The 21,891-nt window shown below is 38.2% G+C and overlaps 1 protein-coding gene across 1 annotated transcript in view; it reads right to left on the reverse strand.

The window, feature by feature from the left end:
* cdh23 (cadherin-related 23) overlaps positions 1 to 21,891 on the reverse strand; it is a 326,796-nt gene that overhangs the window by 197,068 nt on the left and 107,837 nt on the right. The window contains 3 exon segments of the mRNA XM_052090034.1: positions 3,615 to 3,693; positions 12,532 to 12,660; positions 13,053 to 13,247. Coding sequence (XP_051945994.1) covers positions 3,615 to 3,693; positions 12,532 to 12,660; positions 13,053 to 13,247 — 403 coding nt within the window.

Here is a 21,891-nt window from a genome sequence, read left to right on the forward strand (position 1 = left end):
GGACAAGCACTTCAACATGTCCAGGCCAATAGGAAATATATGTCAATGTAGGAAAGAAAACTGCTCGTCAAGTCATTCCATGAAGTCTTTAACCCAACCAGAGAATCCTGGAGGGAGCAACATCTTTTTCCTCTCCCTCTCTCCTTCCCATTTTCCCTTCCTTCTTTGATTGCCCCCTTTAGATTTACACACAACGACTGTAAGTGATATGAATCCTAATAGAGCAATTACCATCATGAATGATAACTGGGGATATTCGGCTGAGCTAGGGTCAGGGCCAGTGCAATAGCTCTTATGATTACTGAGTTTGGAATCAGGTGCGGGTAATAGCAGTGCTCCACCAGCCTGCGGGAATGTTTAACCTACAGTAGGGATTGCTGTCCTATTGATTAGACCATTAGACTAAAAATGCTTTGAGGAAATTGAGACAATTCTCTTTTCATACAAAACCATTGCATTAATGTTCCGCAATTTAACACCAAAGCAATCAGATTTCTCCAGAATTTGCATCAGTCCAATTTATAGATCTCCTCCAAAAAAAAATAATATGTACATTTCGGGTGTTATTCAGAGGGTTTCTCAAACATAATATCTCTCTGAAATTTAAGAAGCCTCTGGAACAATTACACAAAGCTAGAGTGCAGATACTCCTGTGTAAACTTCTGTGACATGCTGAAACACTCTCTTGATACACATATTTGCAGACGACAGAATGAATGAGTAAACCAGTGCATATGACACCATACAAAATGATGTTACATCACAATATCATGGTTTGATTTCCTTATCATGCTTTCATTTGTATTCCATTAAATATTGGTATATTTAAGTTATGTCCATTTTGCTTACCAATGCATTTTTTATCAGTAGGTTTTCATCATTTTGGTCACATTTTAGCTTTTAAAAATATAAAAATGTAATGTATTCCATCAATAAATATGATGTCAAAAATGTTGTGTGTATGTGTGTACAGGTTTCACTATATTTGTGAGTTTTATTTTTGTGCATTTTCTCCCCTCTTCTCCCTAATTTGGAATGCCCAATTCCCAATGCGCTCTAGGTCCTCATGGTGGCGTAGTGACTTGCCTCATTCCGGGTGGCGGAGGACGATGCCAATCCGTGCATCTTATCACGTGGCTTGTTGAGCGCATTACCGTGGAGACCTAGCGCATGTGGAGGCTTCACGCTATTCACGCACGACTCACCATGCGCCCTACTGAGAGTGAGAACCACATTATAGCGTCCATGAGGAGGTTAACCCAACATGACCCTACCCACCCTAGCAACCGGACCAATTGGTTGCTTAGGAAGCCTGACTGGAGTCACTCAGCCTGCCCTGGATTCGAACTTGCGACTCAAGGTGTGGTAGTCAGCGTCTTTACTTGTTGAGCTAACCAGGCCCCCTGTGAGTGCCACATTTTTGAAAATGTCTTTCCTTTTCTTTTCATTTGTGAGAATCAATTTTAATACTGGATAAACTTCTCAGCCCTGTCCAAAGCATGAGATAGAGAGAAGCTCACACAATGCACATATGTACTGTATATACAGTATAATCCTTTGTCCAAAAAATCATTTGTGAATCACTGTGATGAAAAAATCACTGAGGTTTCTCAGTAGTAAATCTTATGCTGTTTTTAAAACATATCACAGAAAAAAACACTTTCTCTCTGTCTCTCACACGTGCTCTCTAGGTCTCTCTCTCCATTCGCTCCATTCTGCTCCTCTCTTTCTTACAGTATGTCTGCCTCATGCTGATAGCAATGAAAGTGATGTACAGGGGAAGCCAGACACACAAGTGCACACAAGAGCCACAGTGTGTGTGTGTGTGTGTGTGTGTGTGTGTGTGCACTATGTGTGAAGGTTTGTCCTGCTGTTAAGACACAAACGACAAAGCATTTCAGACACACATACACACTTTATCCCACAGCCTTTGAGACTTATGGCATAGTGTTGGTGTATGTGTATTTTGGAACACTTAGACTTGGACTACGTACAATAAACATTACAATTATAAAAGAAGCACAAATAGAAATGTCTTCATAAACCACATCTACAGCATAATACCCTTGTGTTGCAAGGAGGAGGGCGGGCCCGTGCCGTGATGACACACACCCGAACCCTAATCAAGCTAATCAAGCCCACAAGAGGGATAAAGGTCGGAGGTGGCAGTTTGGGAGAGAGAGAGCAACAAGCAGCTGCCCTGTATGCGTTTGTGTTTATGTTTGTGTCTTTTTGTTTAATTAAATATTACTTTGATGCTTCGTCTGGTTCTCGCCGCCTCCTTTCCCTTTTCCATTGGTGCTGAAACCTGAGAAGAAGGAGTGATACGCCATTGTAGAGTCATCGCCACTACCATCCACCCCAAAGGAGCAGCTGAGGCCATTCGCCAGGGGACTGAGGAGCCCGGCCGCCTGAAACCAGAGGAACGACCACCGACCGCGAGGGGAGGAGGGGCTCCCTACCGATCACCTGTAGCAGTCAGGCCACTGCCAGGGGCGGAGGAGACCCCTACTGGCCACTAAAATGCTGCAGGGTCAAAGAGAAGACCGCCATCCGCGAGCAGGGAGGGCTCACTGCCGACCACCTGGAGTGGGAGAACCGCTGCCAGGGGCGGAGGAGACCCCTATTATCCACCAAAACGCGGTGGGGCATTCCATCCGCCAGGGGCCGGAGGACTGCTTCCGATCCACCTGGGAAGGAGTGGCTGTCATCCACTAGATGGTGGATGAGAGACCGAGGACCAGCTACGGCATATCAGAGAACCGCTGTTGCTCCGTGTTGGTCTTTCCCTCTTTTTTTTTTTTGTTTTTCCCCTCCCCTTGTCTCCCTCCCAGGTCTGAGAATGCGGGAAAGACCTGCCAGCAAGCGGCGCTGGAAGTATTGTGTGCGTTGTGTCACAAGGGAAGCCCACTGTCTGTGACTTTGAAAACCCCTGGCATAGACTACTAATATGGTCCTTTTGGGTTCTTTTTGCTTTGAAGTAAGGCATAATTCACTGCCATTGTAATAAAAAGATGGACCAGAATATTTCTTTGAAACATCTCCTATTTTGTTCCGCATAGGAAAGTAAGTCATATGGGTTGAGACATGAGGATAAGTAAATTATTTTTACTTGTCCACTGGTACTCCAGAAAACACTTAAATTGTACATAAAATAAAAAATTAGCATGGAAAATATGTAAAGTTTTGTGCATGTGGCCCCGGTTTGGTAACATAAAGCTCACAGGTTTGATCTCATGTAGCCCTGTAGAGCTGCTGTGACTATGGTTATGTGGTACAGTCAGGGTTTTGTGTGGTATTTGTGTCCAGATGTGTATGGTATAAATGCACAGATGTGGCTAGGCCTGTTGCAATTATTACATAATCGCCTGATCGTGATTATTTGAAACAACACGTTCATTGATTACAATCTTATATTGCCATCCAAATAAGAGAATATTTCTTGAATAAGTAAATCAAAAATAAACGTCATAAATTTGCTTTCTTTCTGGTGTATTAGTGCTGTGAGCACTTCAGATGACATAAAGTTATAATTCATAATAATAATAATAATAATTTTATAATTCATTTGCAGACATTATTTCATAATTGTGACAATGCTAGATGTGACTGACCTGATATGATAGTGTATCCGATTCCACGCGGCCGACCCAAGTCCTGATCGATTGCCCTGATCTTACGCACTTCATAACCCTGCAGACATATAGACCACAAACATTTAATGAAAGAGAAAGGGAAGGGGGAATTGAGAGAGAAACACATAAACAAAATCATGATAAATATGCTGATAAACAGTGACATACATACAAACACACACACACATCACAAACACATTGCTCGGGGTTCCCAGTTCCACACTTTTTGAATGAATGAAAATATATCTTTTCACTAACTCTCACTACGGCTGGGCGATAAATCTAGAAACATTATATCTATTGATGATATTCAATTGGCATTCATTCGGTCGGATTGCTAATTATGTATTTGCTCTGTAATTGCTGAAAATTTGTTGTTTTTTTGTTTGTTTTTTAATGAGATGAACCATCACTTCATCCAGACAGCTATTGTAACCAAGTAGATTCAATATTTTTAAAGGCATAAAATAAAAATATAAAAAAATATATATATTACGTTTTCATTACTAAATGAACACAAGACAGGATGAGATTGATATGCACTTTTATATTTATATTCAATTTACAATGTAGCTTAAATCATTATTTATTTACCATTATTATTATTATTATTATTATTATTATTATTCTATACAATTTATTATTTTTTTATTATTATTTACCATTTTTACAAAAAAAAAAATTGGTAAAAAAACAAAAATGTGCAAAAACTCACTTATTTTTTGGAACCCAGTTCAATACTGCAAAATACTAAAATATTACTGTGGGACCCAGTCAAGTAAATTATCATAATATAATACTGAATTATCATTATTATTTTGAGGATTAAATTTGTTTTATACAAAAGTTATATATTTCTCTCCTAATTGCTTCAACTTCACCTGGAGCTTTTATTTTGACACTAAAAGTTGACAGTTTACAATATTCAGCATCTGGTGAAATGCTGTCATCTTCTAATTTTCTGTTATATTGCGCAACATTTGTAGTTTTGTATAATACCTCGTAGTGGCTACTAACATTTGGAATTTCATGAATGCTTGAACCTGCAGTATTTGATATCACATTATAGGTGAACTTCCTTGAGAGACCTGAGGACGTTTGGATGTTATTTTGATTAATTGTGCAGCCCTGAAGTATTATAATTTTAGTCTACTGATACCCTCTTTATGAAAGTTAGTATCCAAATAAAAAGCTCATTCATACCATTGCAATATTGACAATATTGCTTAATTTCCAAATAAAAAGCTAATTACAACCATTGCGATTTTCACAATATTGCTTAATTTTATATCGTCACTGTGACAAGGAGGAGGGCTGGCCCAGGCCGTGATTATGCACAACCGGCCCCCAATCAGGCTAATCAGCTGAGGAGAGGGATAAGTGCAATGAGATGCGGCAGTTCGAGAGAGAGAGAGAGAGAGAGCTACAGGAAGCTGTGTTTTTTTATTTAAATTTAATATTATTTTGATGGTTCAGCCGGTTCCCGCCTCCTCCTTTCCCAACCTTAAGCTTGCTACATTATTGCCGAAGCCCGGGAAGGAGGAGGGATGCGCCGTTGTAGAGTCCTCGCCACTACCATCCACCCCAAAGGAGCATCCGCCGGGGTAAGGAGGAGTTGCTACCGGCTTCCTGGTAATATTAGAATATTATTTTGACAGTTATATTTTGATGTATAATGTTCAGCTGGCTCCTGCCTCCTCCTTTCCCAACCATTACCTTGTTACAGTCACCAAAAATGAAAATTCTGTCATTATTTATTTGTTTCCTCACGGGACAAAAAAAATAAGTAATTTTGAAGAATATTTCTGTAGCTATTTTACTTACCATTCCTTTTTTCAAATACAAAGCTATCATATGGCTTCGAAAGACTTTGGAATTTAGAGGTTTATGGACTATAAACTGCCGAATGGAAAAGAGCTAACAAAGATTCTTCAAATATTCTCCTTTAGAGCTCCATAAAGAAGAAAAAATAGCATACAGATTTAGAATAACATGAGGTTGAGCAAATAATAACAGAATTTCCATTTTGGGTGAACTATTCCTATAAAAACTTGAAAGACCACATGTCATGTTCATGCATACTTCTAAAATTGTTATTGTTTTCAAACTGTTCAGTCCATTTAAGCTAAATTTGTACAAAATATTCAGAAAACGAGACATGAGGGACCTGGTGAACAATGGCGTTACAGGGACATCAGCTTCAAGAACGAATAAATGAAATGAGACATGAAAAAACATAAATGGAGAAATACACAGAAATGAGATTTAGAAAACTCTTTGATCCTGAATAAGAAATGGTAAAGATGCTAATAGAGAACAGATAGAGAGAAAGTGACTGTCATTGATCCAGCTTATATTGTCTTTGAACTGTTTATGCTTCATTTGGGCCAACGCTCCACAGCTATTACAGCACACAATCAATTACAGCACGTTTACCGACAGAACACGAGAAAAAGTGGAGGGAGAAATGGATGACAGAAGTAAGGAGTGAGCGACTGAACAGGGGATGAAGTGTGGCTGAAGTAATTTGCGTGCTATTCTCCACACAAGTGGAATGTTCAATCATGCACACACCTCTCTCTCTCTCTCTCTCTCTCTCTCACACACTCTCTATCTACCTCTCGCTATTGTCCTCTCTTCCTTAAATATGCCCCCTGCACCTCTTCATTCATGCCTCTGTCCTCTCTCCATCCCTCTGTCTCTTCTCTTCCACCATTTCTAAATTTCAGATCAAGCGCTTGACAGCCAAATTGGGTTAGCCCCTAAAAAGCCTTTAACTGTCACCCTGAAGAAAAGAAAAAAAACGGCAACGACAATGTTGCACAGACTCCCAATTTTCCCAGCAAACATCTGGTTTTTATAATCGTTTTAGCCTTTGTCAAACTTTTTTTTTTTTCTGTTTGGCAAGTTCGACTGTATGAACATGCACCACATAGAGTGTACAATTGTGCATGCTGTATATGATGTGTGCACTGTAAACTGTGATGCTCCTTTTTAGCTGCACACTTTCATTTCCAAAACTGTTGAAGTTTTTATCCAGTGTACCGACAAATAAAATGTTAAAAGGGATTTTTCACCCAACAACTACATTTCTGTCATCATTTACTCACTCTCGTGTTGTTGCAAATCTGTATGACCTTCTGTCTTTTGTGAAACCCAAAAGGAGATGTTAGGCAGAACATCAGACACAGTCACCTTTCGCTTTCATTGTTTGGGATAAAGAAAATTAAATGAATAAACTTCCTTGGGCCAATAATAAAAACAAATATATATATATTCTTTTTTTTTTTTTTCATGGACCCAATTTCTAAGTTTCTACCAAACAGATGAGATGTCCATTAATGTAAAGCACGTTTCAGCATTCTGAATTGATCTCAAACATTAATATAGAAATAAAAAAGAAATGAAAACAGGTGATTTGCTGTGGGAGATATCAGACTTGTTCACCTACAGTGGCACTCATCTGTATTATGATTCAACAGCATAAAATATTTTTTATCTAAAAAAACATTAACTCCTAAGAACACAATTCAATTTGCTCATTTGTGTCTTACCTTACAAAACATGGCCTGAAACCATAGTTTATGCCAAAATCCCATTGACACCAATATCATTTTTACTGGGAATAAAACAATGGTAACTAGCAATTAGCGACCACTGTCATCATAACTATGATTGTGTCATATGTTAAGAATGATGTGTATAAAAAAATTAAAAAAATAAAATTATTTCAGTGTTAAGTATGGAGTGCCACAGGGATCAGATTTAGGGCCTCTGCTTTTCTCCTTATATATGCTTATATATATATATATATATATATATATATATATATATATATATATATATATATATATATATATATGAGATATATTATCAGGAATCATGGAATAAGTTTCCACTGTTATGCCAATGAACCCCAACTTTATATTTCTTCGAAACCTGGAGAAATTTCACAATTCTCAAAATTAGCAGAGTGTATAAATTAAATCAAAGACTGGATGGCCGGAAATGTTATTCTACTCAATTTTGACAAAACTAATTATTGGACCAAAAACCTCTAAAAGTAAGGCGCTAAAATATACTTTGACTCTTGATGGATGTGCTGTTACATCGTCTTCATCAGCCAGACATACACCTAATTTATCCATCAACTCACAATTAGGTTGCTTGAGTTAGGTCTGCCAGAACAAGAAACATTTATCATAATCTATAACTCTGCAATAAATTGAATGGCATCTAGAAATATTATTCTATTTGTATCTGCATCCCTGATATGAATCCCGAGGTCACCAAAACCGGACAGATCCAGCTCCGTCCCTGCTTGTGTCAGACTCCACCGCTATGTGTCTCTGAATGATGATGAATAAATGCAGCCTGTGCAAGGATGAAATGATGCCAACTCCAACCATAAGACATGGTATACTTCATATGCCACTGCCTGAACTTTGGACTGAGGATAGATCTCACCGAAATGACCAGACGGTTGAACTACGATGCACCTCATTGATCTCTGCCTGCATCACCTTGGTCTAATGAAGGACTACACTCTTGAAATGGAATACATAGACTATCAATTAATTGCCAACAAAAGCCTTCATCAGCCAAATAACAAAGGACAGCTGTGAACTTCTGCAGTGAATCCAGGATGGACTTCAAAGACATTAGTAATTAATCTTAAAGTTCATACAAAATATGTGTTTAAACACTGGCCCTTAATACTTACTTAGTTTACTCATTTTAAACCATGACTTGCACTGCACATAAATAACTAATATTGCCATTATATTCATATTGGATAGCCAGAGGGGAACTGGCCCTCTGGTTTCAGTCGAGTCTGGTTTCTCCAAAGGTTATTTTTTTCCATTAATCAACATCTTATGGAGTTTTGTGTTGCTTGTCACAGTCGCCTTCGGCTTGATCGCTGGTTTCTAAAAACAATTAATTAATTATTGATTTTTATAACACATTTACAATCACATTTATTCAAACTACACAATTATGACTCTAACACTTTACATATATTACAGTTTAATTTTCTGTTAAGGCATGATTTTCTGTAGGTGGTTTTATCATATATTAATGTTATTTTATTTATTTATTTATTTTATTTCATCAAACAATATTTTTTTATATGTAGCTGACTTGATCTGTCTACTACCCAAGTAGATACCTCAATCAGGTTGTGCTGCATAACTCCAAATGTACCAAAAGATCGAGCTGCATTTTAAAGTTTTAATTAATAAAATCATATGAGTTTGGAGCAACAACAGTGATGCTTGGGTGAACTATACCTTGTTAACTCTTTGTTGGCTCCATGAGTAACAGGCCCCACTGAAGTTGTGTTCCTGTAGGTCAACTAAATGTCAATATCAGGGGTTCAATTCCCAGGAAAGACACATACGAGTCTTCAAATTTACACTTAATGAAAACATTATACTTATGTCAGGGACTAAAAACGTTCCAAGGAATGAAAACGAAAAACATAAACTAATTAAATTATTTGCAGAACGTAACCGAAACAGGCAATTCCCTTATTTTGAGCTTGTTTTTCCAGACCAGTTCCATTTTTATCTAGAGATATCTGGTAACACTGCAACTGGTATATCATGCACCCTAGTGTCGTAAAAAATAAATAAAAAGGAATGTTATTATCTGTTCTTTAATTGCGTTAACCGGATATTGACTGAAAAGAAGGCAGTGGAATGTCTGAACTGGAATGAATATATACAAAAACATTTAGTTTTTAGTCAACATTTATGTCATATAAATAAGTGTTTATTCTAAGTTTTTAAATGTCACCCTAACTGAAATTAAAAACCCAAACAAATGGGGTGATACAAAAAGTGCCTTAGTGCTGTTATACTAAAAATAAACTCTCTTGGAACACAGCTCGTCCAATCAGAATAGAGGACCAGAACAAATAGTTGAATATATTTTAGTAAGTAGATTGCAGTGTAGCTAACTATTATTTCAAAAAGTTGCACAACTGTAATTTTTGTGTTGAGTTGCATGAGTTGCATGGACAAATTTAGCCTTTTTTTTAAGCTTTTTTAAGCTTCAAAGTGAGTCACTATCAGCTGCCACTGTACTGAAATCAGAGAATGAAACATCCTTTAAAAATCCAATTTTTTGTTCAGACAAAAGTGTGAGTAAATGATGAGAGAATTTTCCTTTTCGAGAGAACTATTATTTAAACTACTGTAAATTATGAGTAGCTTGAAATCTGGCAGCTTCTCCAACACTATTATGTGCAATATGGATGCACCTCAGGTAGAACAAGAGATGGAAATGGAGGGAGGGTAAAAGGAGCTTTGTTTTGACGTGACCCATGACAGCAAAGCACGTTTGATATCTGTTTGCATGTAAATGCCAACAGCCTTGAGAAAGGTCCACACCCACACAGTCACTTAGCCCGAGGCCCATCCACTGAGCTGACACACACTCCATCTGTGTACGAGTGTGTGAGGGAAGATAAGGTTTAAGTGCTCAGCATGTGGCTAAGTGTACACGTCAACATTCTTTTACATGAACATGCCAGTGTGACGTGTGCCGTTATTGAGGGCATACGTGTTTGGAGTGTCTAATTCTAATCACAAAGGCCTGTTTGTGTCCAGGAAGATTATACTGGAAACACTTCAGTACATAAGAAATTAAATGCCAAAATCAATCATGTCCACTGAGAGCTTGTTGCTGACCGGCTGATTTAGACAGGACAGCCTGACTGAAGTCATCGCTTTCTCTCTCTCGCTGTCAATTTATTCCTGAACTGCTCTGAGATAACTGATAGATCTGTGCCACCACACTTCACTTATGACACAGTAAAAAGTTAATGTACGTGCAAATGGACAAGAGTAAGGAAAGAGGAGGAACAGAGCCTACAGATCTGGGGTGTAACTAATGCATATGGACATGTTTTTGTGAGAAACAACCCTGAATTTAAGTCATTTCTCTGTAAAAATTCTGTGAAAGTCGCACATGAATTTTAATAGCTCTTAATATCTCAAACTACTATCATAAAGCTCATGAACATGCAAAAGATGTCAAGATTTTCACTGAAAAAGGACTTACATTTCGGGCTGTATCTCACCGAAAACATAGCGTATGCCTTCAGAAGATTTGGAATGTGACGCATGAGTTGCATGGACTAAACTTATGACACTTTTGAGTCTTTATTAAACTTTAAAGAGAGTCAGTATCCACTGCCATTGTATTAAAGAGAGGACATGATTATTACAGAATTGTCATTTTCGGGTGAAATATCCCTTTAAAGCTACAGTTTAAGCACACTATACTGTATACTATAGAAAACCATAGTGGATAATTAAGTAGACACTGTTTTTCCCACACAGACAAAAACGCATGCTTGGAAATAAACAGACAGATATGCACAAGGCCTGTGACAGTGTGTTTGACACAGTGAGTAAACTAGCTCAGGAATGAATGTCTGGCGGTGAATCATATCTTTAAATCTTGGTCTGAATGACCTGTTCATGGGCTCTCACTCAGATGCAGGTCAGAGTATAAATCTAACACTGCAATTACATGAATATTCCAGTGAGATTTCACAGGTATAATGGCTGCTTCTCTCATAATGATTGTCTAATTAGTGAACAAATACATTTTTCAGCCAAACTGTCTCTCTCTATCTGTCTCTCCCTCTCATTTCTTGAGGACTTTATGTTTTATACAAATCTTTATTTTATCATTCCTGCTTTTAAACTATTGATCAGAAAATAAATCAAATGTCCCAAACTGCTATGATGTTTTTAGGTAGGCAGCTCACAGGTTTTGAGATATACCTGGATGAATCTCACAAAACCTGTCAAGAATATTTACGGGTCATTTCTCAGCCCAAAATCAAAAGAGAAAATTAATTGAAATTCGCTTAGAGAAAATGAGAAATGAGAAATCTGAAGGACCAATAAAAATGTTGGGCAATTATTTATTTTTAAATATTTTATGGATGGATAGATAGATAGATAGATAGATAGACAGACAGACAGACAGACAGACAGACAGACAGGCAGGCAGGCAGGCAGGCAGACACACAGACAGACAGGGAGGCAGGCAGACAGACAGGCAGACAGACAGACAGACAGGCAGGCAGACAGACAGACAGACAGAGAGACAGACAGAGAGAGAGATAGATAGATAGATAGATAGACAGACAGACAGACAGACAGACAGACAGACAGACAGACAGACACACAGACAGACAGACAGGCAGACAGACAGGCAGGCAGGCAGGCAGACAGACAGACAGACAGACAGAGAGACAGACAGACAGACAGAGAGACAGACAGACAGAACGACAGACAGAGAGATTGATAGATAGATAGATAGATAGATAGATAGACAGACAGACAGACAGACAGACAGACAGACAGACAGATAGATAGATAGATAGATAGATAGATAGATAGATAGATAGATAGATAGATAGATAGATAGATAGATAGATAGATAGATGGATAATTGTTCAACAAGTAAATATATTTTTTAATCTAAAACAATAAAAATATAGTATTTTAGCAATAAGAATATAATGAGAATTACTACAGAGAATAAATGGAATTATTAGGCATTACGAAAATACTTAAAATCAAATGTTCCGATTCATAGCGGTAATGAGAATATGTCGGTGGAAAATGTGTTTCACTTTCATGAAATGTCACAATTTCAGAAAAAGAAAAATGTATGGTCTTAAAAAAGGCTTCATTTTCTATATGCAAAATAATTTTTCTTTTGATTTTGGTGTGTAATGTGAATGACGTTTTTATTAAATTCACCTATTAAATATTACACATTTATATGTATGAGTGTGCGTGTGTGTGTGTGTGTGTGTGTGTGTGTGTGTGTGTGTGCACGCGTGCATGTGTGTGTGCTGTATACTGACTGGTGGTGCGTCCTCCATTATATTAGTGCTGTACGGGAGGTTGGTGAAGATGGGGTCCATGTCTTGAACATCAGTGATGGTAAACGCCAAATTTGCCAGACTGGAGAGAGGACGACGTTTATCCTGGTCCTGTAACAGAGAAATACACAAACAAACACATATTATTTTCTCATGCAAAAGTTGCCACCACTATGCCAGCGTGCTGTGAGTGGTTGCCATGGCCTTGGTATGAGGTTGCTAAGGTGTTCTGAATAGTTGCTAGGGCATTGCTAGAGTTTTCTGGGTGATTGCAAGGTGGTTACTTACAAGCCCAAGTCAAAAAGACTTTTCGGTGCCTACAAATGGGTTGAGTTCGTCCTTAAATCGTAATATAAATCATCTGCCTGGTAAAACTCAAAATAGCACCTCTCCCTAACAAACCACACAATTTAAGGTGTTGCCTTATTCATTTAGTTGTTTGTCAGTTTTCCAGTAATAAATGTACATAATAAATCTAGAACAGTTTGTGTGTATTTTCTAACCGTGGCATTAACAGTGAGCTGATAGGCGGCTGTGGTCTCATAGTCCAGTGCTCTGGTCACAGTAACTGTTCCTCTGGCCCCGTCGATGGCAAAGAACGGAGAGAGAGGCTGGAAGGAGAACAGCACACTGCCGCCCGTGCCCTGATCTGGGTCTGTTGCGTTTACCATAAACACTGACGTTCCCACTGGAGTGTTCTGTACACAAACACATACAAAGACACAATGAAACACATCATTAATTAATTCAAAAAGCAAGAAAGAAAGCAAGAGGAAAATTGCGTGAGGAGCACTATGTAATGCTGTGGTTCAGCATACAGTATTTCAAGTGAGTGACAGCTCTTGTCTTTGTCATTTTACCTGTCAGTAAATTACACACATCAGAGATGATCACTGAGACATGATGCTGCCAGTCAGCACCACAGCACACACGTGCCATAAAACTCCCATAGAACATAAACAGAGCTCAAGACTGAACAGCCAGAGGAGCATTTTCAGACTGTCCCTATGCTTTAACCCTAAGCCTAATGCTAATCCCTACAAAACATATTTTGACTTCACCTATAGGTACATCAGCAAGTTATCTATTGAGGTGAATTATAATTATACGAAAACATGTCCCACATACATTTAAAAAAGGTATTATATTTTGCTTAGAAATACTGAAGTACTTATTAAAATATTATTATAATGGCAGCACACTCCATTACTGCAATGTGCTCATTCATTGTTATGTGCATTACTCTCAATGTATATTACTATACAATTTCCATTACTGTAATACTGTAATTAAAATAAAATACAGTACTACTGTTACTGTACAACATAAATAAATACTATTTGATTTGTCATTACAGTAATAAGAAGGAGATTCTTTGTGTATTGTGGTAATGAAACTTTGGGGGAAATAATATGCTCACATAATATGAATAATCTTTGAATAATTGATATACATATTTATGCATCATACACAACCTAAACCAATAACACTATAAGGGAATGAGAAATGCACTTGAACTCATGTTACTCCTGTTTAAGTCTCAACTGACTATGTATAGTCAGCTACATTACTCATTCTTATGATCAGACTCCGACAGAATCTGCAGAATGTTCTGCACATTAAGTGCTGATTTTCAGGGGAATATCTGTGGAATTGTGAGAAAGGGACCATGTGTTAATGTAGTGAGAACAATACACTTTCATAGGTAGCTGAAAGCATCATCAAATTAGCCAAAATATTTAAGAAACAAACATGCGAGGGATAGGGAATGAGTTGAAAAATATGAATTATAGATTTTCTATGATGTGACAGGACATCTGCATGCAGATTGGTTTGGGCCTGATTATAATATGCTAAATACTGTACGTATACATAAACTGCTCTACTAGTTACTCTAGTTACTGCACTACTCCTTCTCTGAGGCAAATGAAGCAGAGAAGAAAAGAGTGAGAAAGAGAGACACATCAACTTCCACAAGAGTCAACCAGATCTTTCCTGAGAGGAAGAAGTTCAGCAAGCACTCACTCTTTATCTCTTTCAGTAAAACAGCAGATATCCATCCTTTGAAAAAAAAAGGATTAGAAACGATTCAGATAAACTACTGGAGAGGAAGAAAGCATGAGAGGTATAAGAAGGGAAAGATAAAAGAAAAAGAGAAAAGAGGATTAGAAAAAGAATGGTAAGAAGGAATAAAGGAAGACGTGGACAGTGAATTCTAACTTTTGCTCTTGGTTTGCCTTGATAACACTCCCTCACATTCAACTGCCCTGAGCTCCTCCATGCTAAAGTTCAAACTCATGTATGGACAGCTTTCAAAAAAGCTCATACCAAAGTCTAACATCAAACACATTCATGTGCACACCAAAAGGTCTAGTGTAAAAGTGCCATAAAAATATACCTATTGAATGACCTATATAGGATGCTGATGATACATTGTGTATTTCAGAATCTTTAGTGACCCCCTATACAAAAAAAGCATTGATCTGTATTGACAATTAATTTAGAAATTAAATATAATACTTGAAATAAAAAAGTGACAGAAGTATAAAATAAGAGAATGAAGGGAGAAAAAGAACACATGAGAGGGGCATATCTAATAGCATTTAAAAACTGCAAATACAGCAGGGACTCCCCAGCCTCTTTCAACTGTGGTATGTAAGAGAAGATTATTCCTGATCCACATGGAGAGAGAGGGAAAGATGTGAGGAGAGAGAGAAGAGGCAACTTATTATTACTGTAGCTTTCTGGACCTTATAAACATTGTGGCACAAGAAAAATTATTTTAGATAAGAACAGCGACACCAATGGAAAAGTGTTTCAGAGTGAGCTGTGGAGCAAGATACAGAGACAAAATGAAGCAAAATTCACACAATGAGAGCAATGGGTGTTTTTTAAATAGATTACACAAAAAAAAAACAAATTTTAAGAATTTTGATTCAAAGTGAGATATAAAGTGAAATTCATAGTAAAAAGGAGAGCAAGATATAGAGTGAATAGTGGACTGAAAGTCAGAGTGAAGCGAGACTGAGATTCAGAATGAAAATTAGAGTGAGATTCAGAGTGAAAAGTGGAGCAAGATTCAAAATGAAAGGTGGAGCGAGATTCAGAGTGGGGGCAAAAAGAAGTGCGATTCAGAGAGAAAAGATAGAGTGAAATTCAGAGTGAAAAGTGGAGTAAGATCCAAGTGAGATGTGGACTGAGATTCAGAGTGAAAAGATGAGTGAAATTCAGAGTGAAAAGTGGAGTAAGATCCAAGTGAGATGTGGATTGAGATTCAGAGTGAAAAGTTAAGTGAGATTTAGAGTGAGATGTGGATTGAGATTCAGAGTGAAAAGTTAAGTGAGATTTAGAGTGAGATGTGGATTGAGATTCAGAGTGAGATGTGGACTGAGATTCAGAATGAGATGTGGACTGAGATTCAGAGTGAGATGTGGATTGAGATTCAGAGTGAGATGTGGACTGAGATTCAGAGTGAAAAGTGGTGCGAGATTCAGAGTGAAAAGTGGTGCGAGATTCAGAGTGAGATGTGGATTGAGATTCAGAGTGAGATGTGGATTGAGATTCAGAGTGAGATGTGGACTGAGATTCAGAGTGAAAAGTGGTGCGAGATTCAGAGTGAGATGTGGATTGAGATTCAGAGTGAGATGTGGACTGAGATTCAGAGTGAGATGTGGACTGAGATTCAGAGTGAAAAGTGGTGCGAGATTCAGAGTGAGATGTGGATTGAGATTCAGAGTGAGATGTGGATTGAGATTCAGAGTGAGATGTGGACTGAGATTCAGAGTGAGATGTGGACTGAGATTCAGAGTGAGATGTGGACTGAGATTCAGAGTGAGATGTGGACTGAGATTCAGAGTGAAAAGTGGTGCGAGATTCAGAGTGAGATGTGGATTGAGATTCAGAGTGAGATGTGGATTGAGATTCAGAGTGAGATGTAGACTGAGATTCAGAGTGAGATGTGGACTGAGATTCAGAGTGAGATGTGGATTGAGATTCAGAGTGAGATGTGGATTGAGATTCAGAGTGAGATGTGGATTGAGATTCAGAGTGAAAAGTGGTGCGAGATTCAGAGTGAGATGTGGACTGAGATTCAGAGTGAGATTCAGAGTGAGATGTGGATTGAGATTCAGAGTGAGATGTGGATTGAGATTCAGAGTGAGATGTGGATTGAGATTCAGAGTGAAAAGTGGTGCGAGATTCAGAGTGAGATGTGGACTGAGATTCAGAGTGAGATGTGGACTGAGATTCAGAGTGAGATGTGGACTGAGATTCAGAGTGAGATGTGGATTGAGATTCAGAGTGAGATGTGGACTGAGATTCAGAGTGAGATGTGGACTGAGATTCAGAGTGAGATGTGGACTGAGATTCAGAGTGAGATGTGGATTGAGATTCAGAGTGAGATGTGGACTGAGATTCAGAGTGAGATGTGGACTGAGATTCAGAGTGAGATGTGGATTGAGATTCAGAGTGAGATGTGGATTGAGATTCAGAGTGAGATGTGGACTGAGATTCAGAGTGAAAAGTGGTGCGAGATTCAGAGTGAGATGTGAAGCGAAATAGTAAAAAGTGAAACAAAATTTACACTCTGAGAGCAAACAGGGATTTGTGTGGATGAGATTACACAAAATGTGAAAAAAATTGTTCGAAGTGTGATTTATTTTCAAAAGCGGAGTGAGATTCAAAAAGAGAGTTAAAATCAGAGTGACAAGTGGAGTTGGATTCAGAGTGAGATTTGGAGTGAGATTCACAGTGAAAAATGAAGTGAGATTTAGAGTGAAATTCAGAGTGAAAATCATTCATAATTCCCTTATGAATGCTAATTCCTTACAATAGAAACTGTGAGCGGATATAAAGAGCCGAATATTACAAATGGTTAACATGCACATCCCTAGACACAATTGTACTGTATGTATGTAATGAACTGTAATTTATAACTGTAATTCCAATGTATTAAAAGGTTTGCGTCAATGCATCTGCTATATATGCCAATATCTGTCCCATTTAGTGAAACTTTGCATTTTGCAGGGGACAAATACTGAACTACACACAACAAAATGTAGGTGTCAGTTAAAACCACAAAATCTCTAAAACAGTTTGTTTAGTCCAGTTTATGGGCTACATCTTGTCGCCCTTAGAGGTCTGTATCACCTCCACAGTACCCGGTTCACCGACCATTAAATTGTGTTTTAAACAATTAACCGGATGTATAAGAAACACATTAACAAAGAAGTCATTGAGCACTCACCCTGAAAAACACAGTGGTTAGATGGTCTCCCCACCTGGCCATTCTGATAAGGCTGTTATATTTTGATGGTTTTGGGGTTTGTTTGTTTTTTCAGCATTGTGGGACATCATACTAGGACTCTGACTAGCCATCTTAACACCAGCTAGACTGGCTTAAACCAGGTAAGATGAGCAAACCACCTTAGCAATGCACTAGATACCTTTACACAACTTAATAATTCTCTAAAGGGGCATTCACAATGATAACAATTAAATCGCTGGAGGACATGTTTCTTGTAGCCGTTCATCATGTGAGCTTTACAGTCTGCACCCCCATTGGTACTCATCACATTGCACTGCTGCTAATTTGTATAAAGTTAAGTTTTGTCATAATTCCTTTCAAGACAAGTCGGTCCACTCAGCGGCCATGGGCAGCTATTTTCTATGCAAACATGTGGCATAAAACTACAGCTCCTATCTACTTGAATGGGGAAAGATCAAAATCTCCAATACGGTTGGCCAAGATTACGATAAAAAAAAATCTGACAGTGATGGTACCATAAATTGTGCTACTTTAGCTCAGATCACGCTACAAAAATGCTAATTTTCAGACTGGTTCAGCTAATGCGGCATTGTCCTATTGAAGTTGATTGGCTCTTTTACCTGTAAGGTGGGGCTTCCTTTTCTACATCCGTTGGCCTTTCCAATTTCTCCCATTCATTTTAATATCATTGGTCTCGGGGGAAAAGGTTTCTGGTTTCGTTCAACTTTACCAACTGTTGCTGATGTGCATGATTCTGGAAATCAGCACCTCCTATTGAAAATGAATGACTTCTGGTCACTTTGTCCCTGCAAATCACTACATGTCTGAATGCCTCTTAGTCTACCAAGCTTTCATACTCTCTTGTTCTATGATGCTTTTTCAAACACTTCAAAACATATGTGGTTAGCAAGCTATTGTCTTACATTTTATACAACAGAAAAGTTGTTTTAGCCGCTTACGCCACTAACAGTGAGTCTTGCCATTAGAGCTTTAATGTCGCTAGCTTTGGGAAGGGGGGGGCTGATTTAAGTTAGACTCTGAAACATGCATGAACAGCTGGCCTTTTCATAGTTAAAGGGTGAGTGTAGGAGTGTATGCCGGTTTGGAACAAAGTTCAAGTTTAGTACAGGTTTAGCATAAGTGGATGTCTGAGAGTAGTAGCGTACTGCAGGTTTTCATTGATTGGGAGGGTTAATAGAGACATTGTGTGATAGAGGAGGTGAGGTACAGTATGAAAGTGAGGCTAGCTCTGCTAAAGTAAAAGGGCTAATTTGCAGGGCCGGCATAGAGCAGGATCGCTCAGTGTGCTAACCTTAAGTTGCAAACCCCTGCAGGGTACAAGCTCAGCTGGCCGAGCACTGGCAACAATAACGCACTGATTACAGCTACGCCAGCAAAAAGACCAGATTCAAACGCCCCCTCCACGAGCTACAGGACTCATGATTACACCTCTCTTTTTCCATCCTTTTGTGGCTTCACTTTCTTTTTCTCACATTGTAATGTCGCTTTCCTCATTTGACTTTAATATTTTGACTAATTCTTTTTCCTCTCACTTTCTCGCTTGCTCTCTTTAGCATACGCTACTCGGTTGTCAGTTGTGTGAGTTTCATTGCAACCCATCAGAGTATAGAGATAAATGACAGACAGCAGGTTGCCCTTGCCAAAGACACGTTCTCCCAAATTATGCAAATTATAATGCAACTATATACATTTTAATTTGACGCCTACATCAGGCTAGGAAATTACTATGTAAATGAATACATTATCCCTCCCTTTGTTCAAAATCTGCTCAGTATGTGTTATAAAAACAACACATGATGGAATAAACATCTGTTTGTTGCTGTAGAACTTCATCCTAAGAACAACAACAATAATGTGTGCGAGTTGGCAAATGGCAGCGATGTACATCACAAACAATTCTAATACACTATAAAGGATTTTTATTCACTCCAAATATATTCCTCCCTATTTCCCCCTGAAAAATAGAACCATTTTCAAAATTGCATACTTGTACTTCTTGCCAGTATTTCTTGTGTTGCACTGTCATCCATCAGAGGGAGAGATACCTCATATATCAGCACTGAAATGAGCTAATCAATTATTCAGCACCTTATCCAACCTGCACACCCTTATGACCAACATTACAGTCATACAGATGTGTTTTAATGACAGATCCAAAAAAGCAGCCCACTTCATGCATACCAACACTTATGATAATTCATAAGAAAAGTAGGAAATAGCGATTCGTAAGTGGTGGGGTTGGGTTTGGGGATCAAATTCCGAAATATCACAAACACATATTCTAAACATTTACATTACTATCATCATTATTTCTTAAGTGTGGGTAAGGTGTTACACTTTATGGTTAGGTTTAGAAATGGGAAAAATCTCACCAACACAACAGGGCTTTTTTCACTTATTATCATGGTTAGGTTTACCGTCTGGGTAAGTTACTATTAATTGTTAATTTGACTTTTGCCTCGACACACATTTAGTTTAACAAGGATGACACGAAAGATGTGTGTGGGGGGGGCATAAGGACACGTGGGTAGTGGTGTATAATTTGTACATTGCTGTCAAACGAAGTTGTACAATTTCTTGAAAAACATTCTAATTTACTCACCCTCATGTCACTCTAAACAAGTATGACTGGAGAAATGTTTAATATTATATTATATCCATGCAATTACAATGAATGAAGCTTTCAAGCTTCAAAAAGGACACTGAAGCACCATAAAAGTATCATAAAAGTAGTCCATACGATTATATTTCAAGTCTTCTGAAGCCATATGATAGCTGTGTTTGAGAAAAAACTAAATTTGTGGTATTTAACTTTTCTATACGATTAGCAATACCGAGGTTGGCCGTGGTCCCCATTCACTTGTTGTGGTGCAACTTCCCAAAACCAGCACGGAAAAAATAAAGTACAAGTAAAAAGCAAATCAAGCAACACTTGTGGAAAGCAGAAAAATAAAGTTTTATACCTTTATATCTTTTATACCTATGGGGCGGCTGTGGCTCAGGTGGTAGAGCGAGTTGGCCACTAATCACTGGGTTGGTGGTTCAATTGCACCTTGCATGGCGGCTCTGCCGTCAATGGTGTATGAGTGTGAGTGTGTGTGTGAATGGGTGAATGGAACACAGTGTAAAGCACTTTGGTAACTGCTAAGGTTAAAAAAGGCGCTATATAAGTGCAGACCATTTACCATTTTTACCATACCTTGTTTTTCCCCATTCCACGAGTGTTGCTGGATTATATGAAAAAAAGAGCAGGTTGGACATTCTGCTAAATAACTTTCTTTTGTGTTTCACACTATAAAGAAAGTCATATGGATTTGAAACAACGCAAGACATGGGAGAAACAACATGAACACTTTTTTACAACCAAAAAATCCTGCTTTTGGGTGAACTATTCCTTTAAATATAGTTCAGAGTGGTGGTGGCATAGTGGGCTAAAGCACATAACTGTTAATCAGAAGGTCACTGGTTTGATCCCCATGGCCACCACCATTGTGTCCTTAAGCAAGGCACTTAACTTAAGTGTCTGTCAAATGCATAAATGTAAATGTAAAACAGTTGCTCAACAGGGCCACCGCTACTCCTGACCCACAGCTGTGTCAATCACATCTTTAAGTTTACTGACGACACTACAGATGTGGGACTCATCAACAACGATAAGACAGCTCATAGGAAAGAGATGAGGCAGCTCAAGGCCTGGTGCATGGACAACAATCCCTTAACATCAGCAAAACAAGTGGGTTAACTGTCAACTTCATATGGTACAGAAGAGCTCACCCTCCCCTCTCTTGAATGTGAGGCTGTAAAAGCTTTCCTGGGAAATTATATGTCATTTTTCTCAGTTTGTTGTTTTGCAAAGGACAAAAAATTACAACATAAATTACTTCGACCATAATAGGTATATGAATATGGTAGTCATTCAGCCCCATGGCATCAGTATCAAAATACACTGAACCATGGCACCACCACAACACTTTTTTGTAAGTGTAGTTTGTGTTTTAAAAGTGTGTGTGTCTGGTCTCTGTAAATGCTATTAAATTGGCATTAACATGTTCATT

The sequence above is a fragment of the Xyrauchen texanus genome, chromosome 24 (genome assembly GCF_025860055.1).
Source record: "Xyrauchen texanus isolate HMW12.3.18 chromosome 24, RBS_HiC_50CHRs, whole genome shotgun sequence".
In the NCBI taxonomy this organism is placed as follows: Eukaryota; Metazoa; Chordata; class Actinopteri; order Cypriniformes; family Catostomidae; genus Xyrauchen; species Xyrauchen texanus.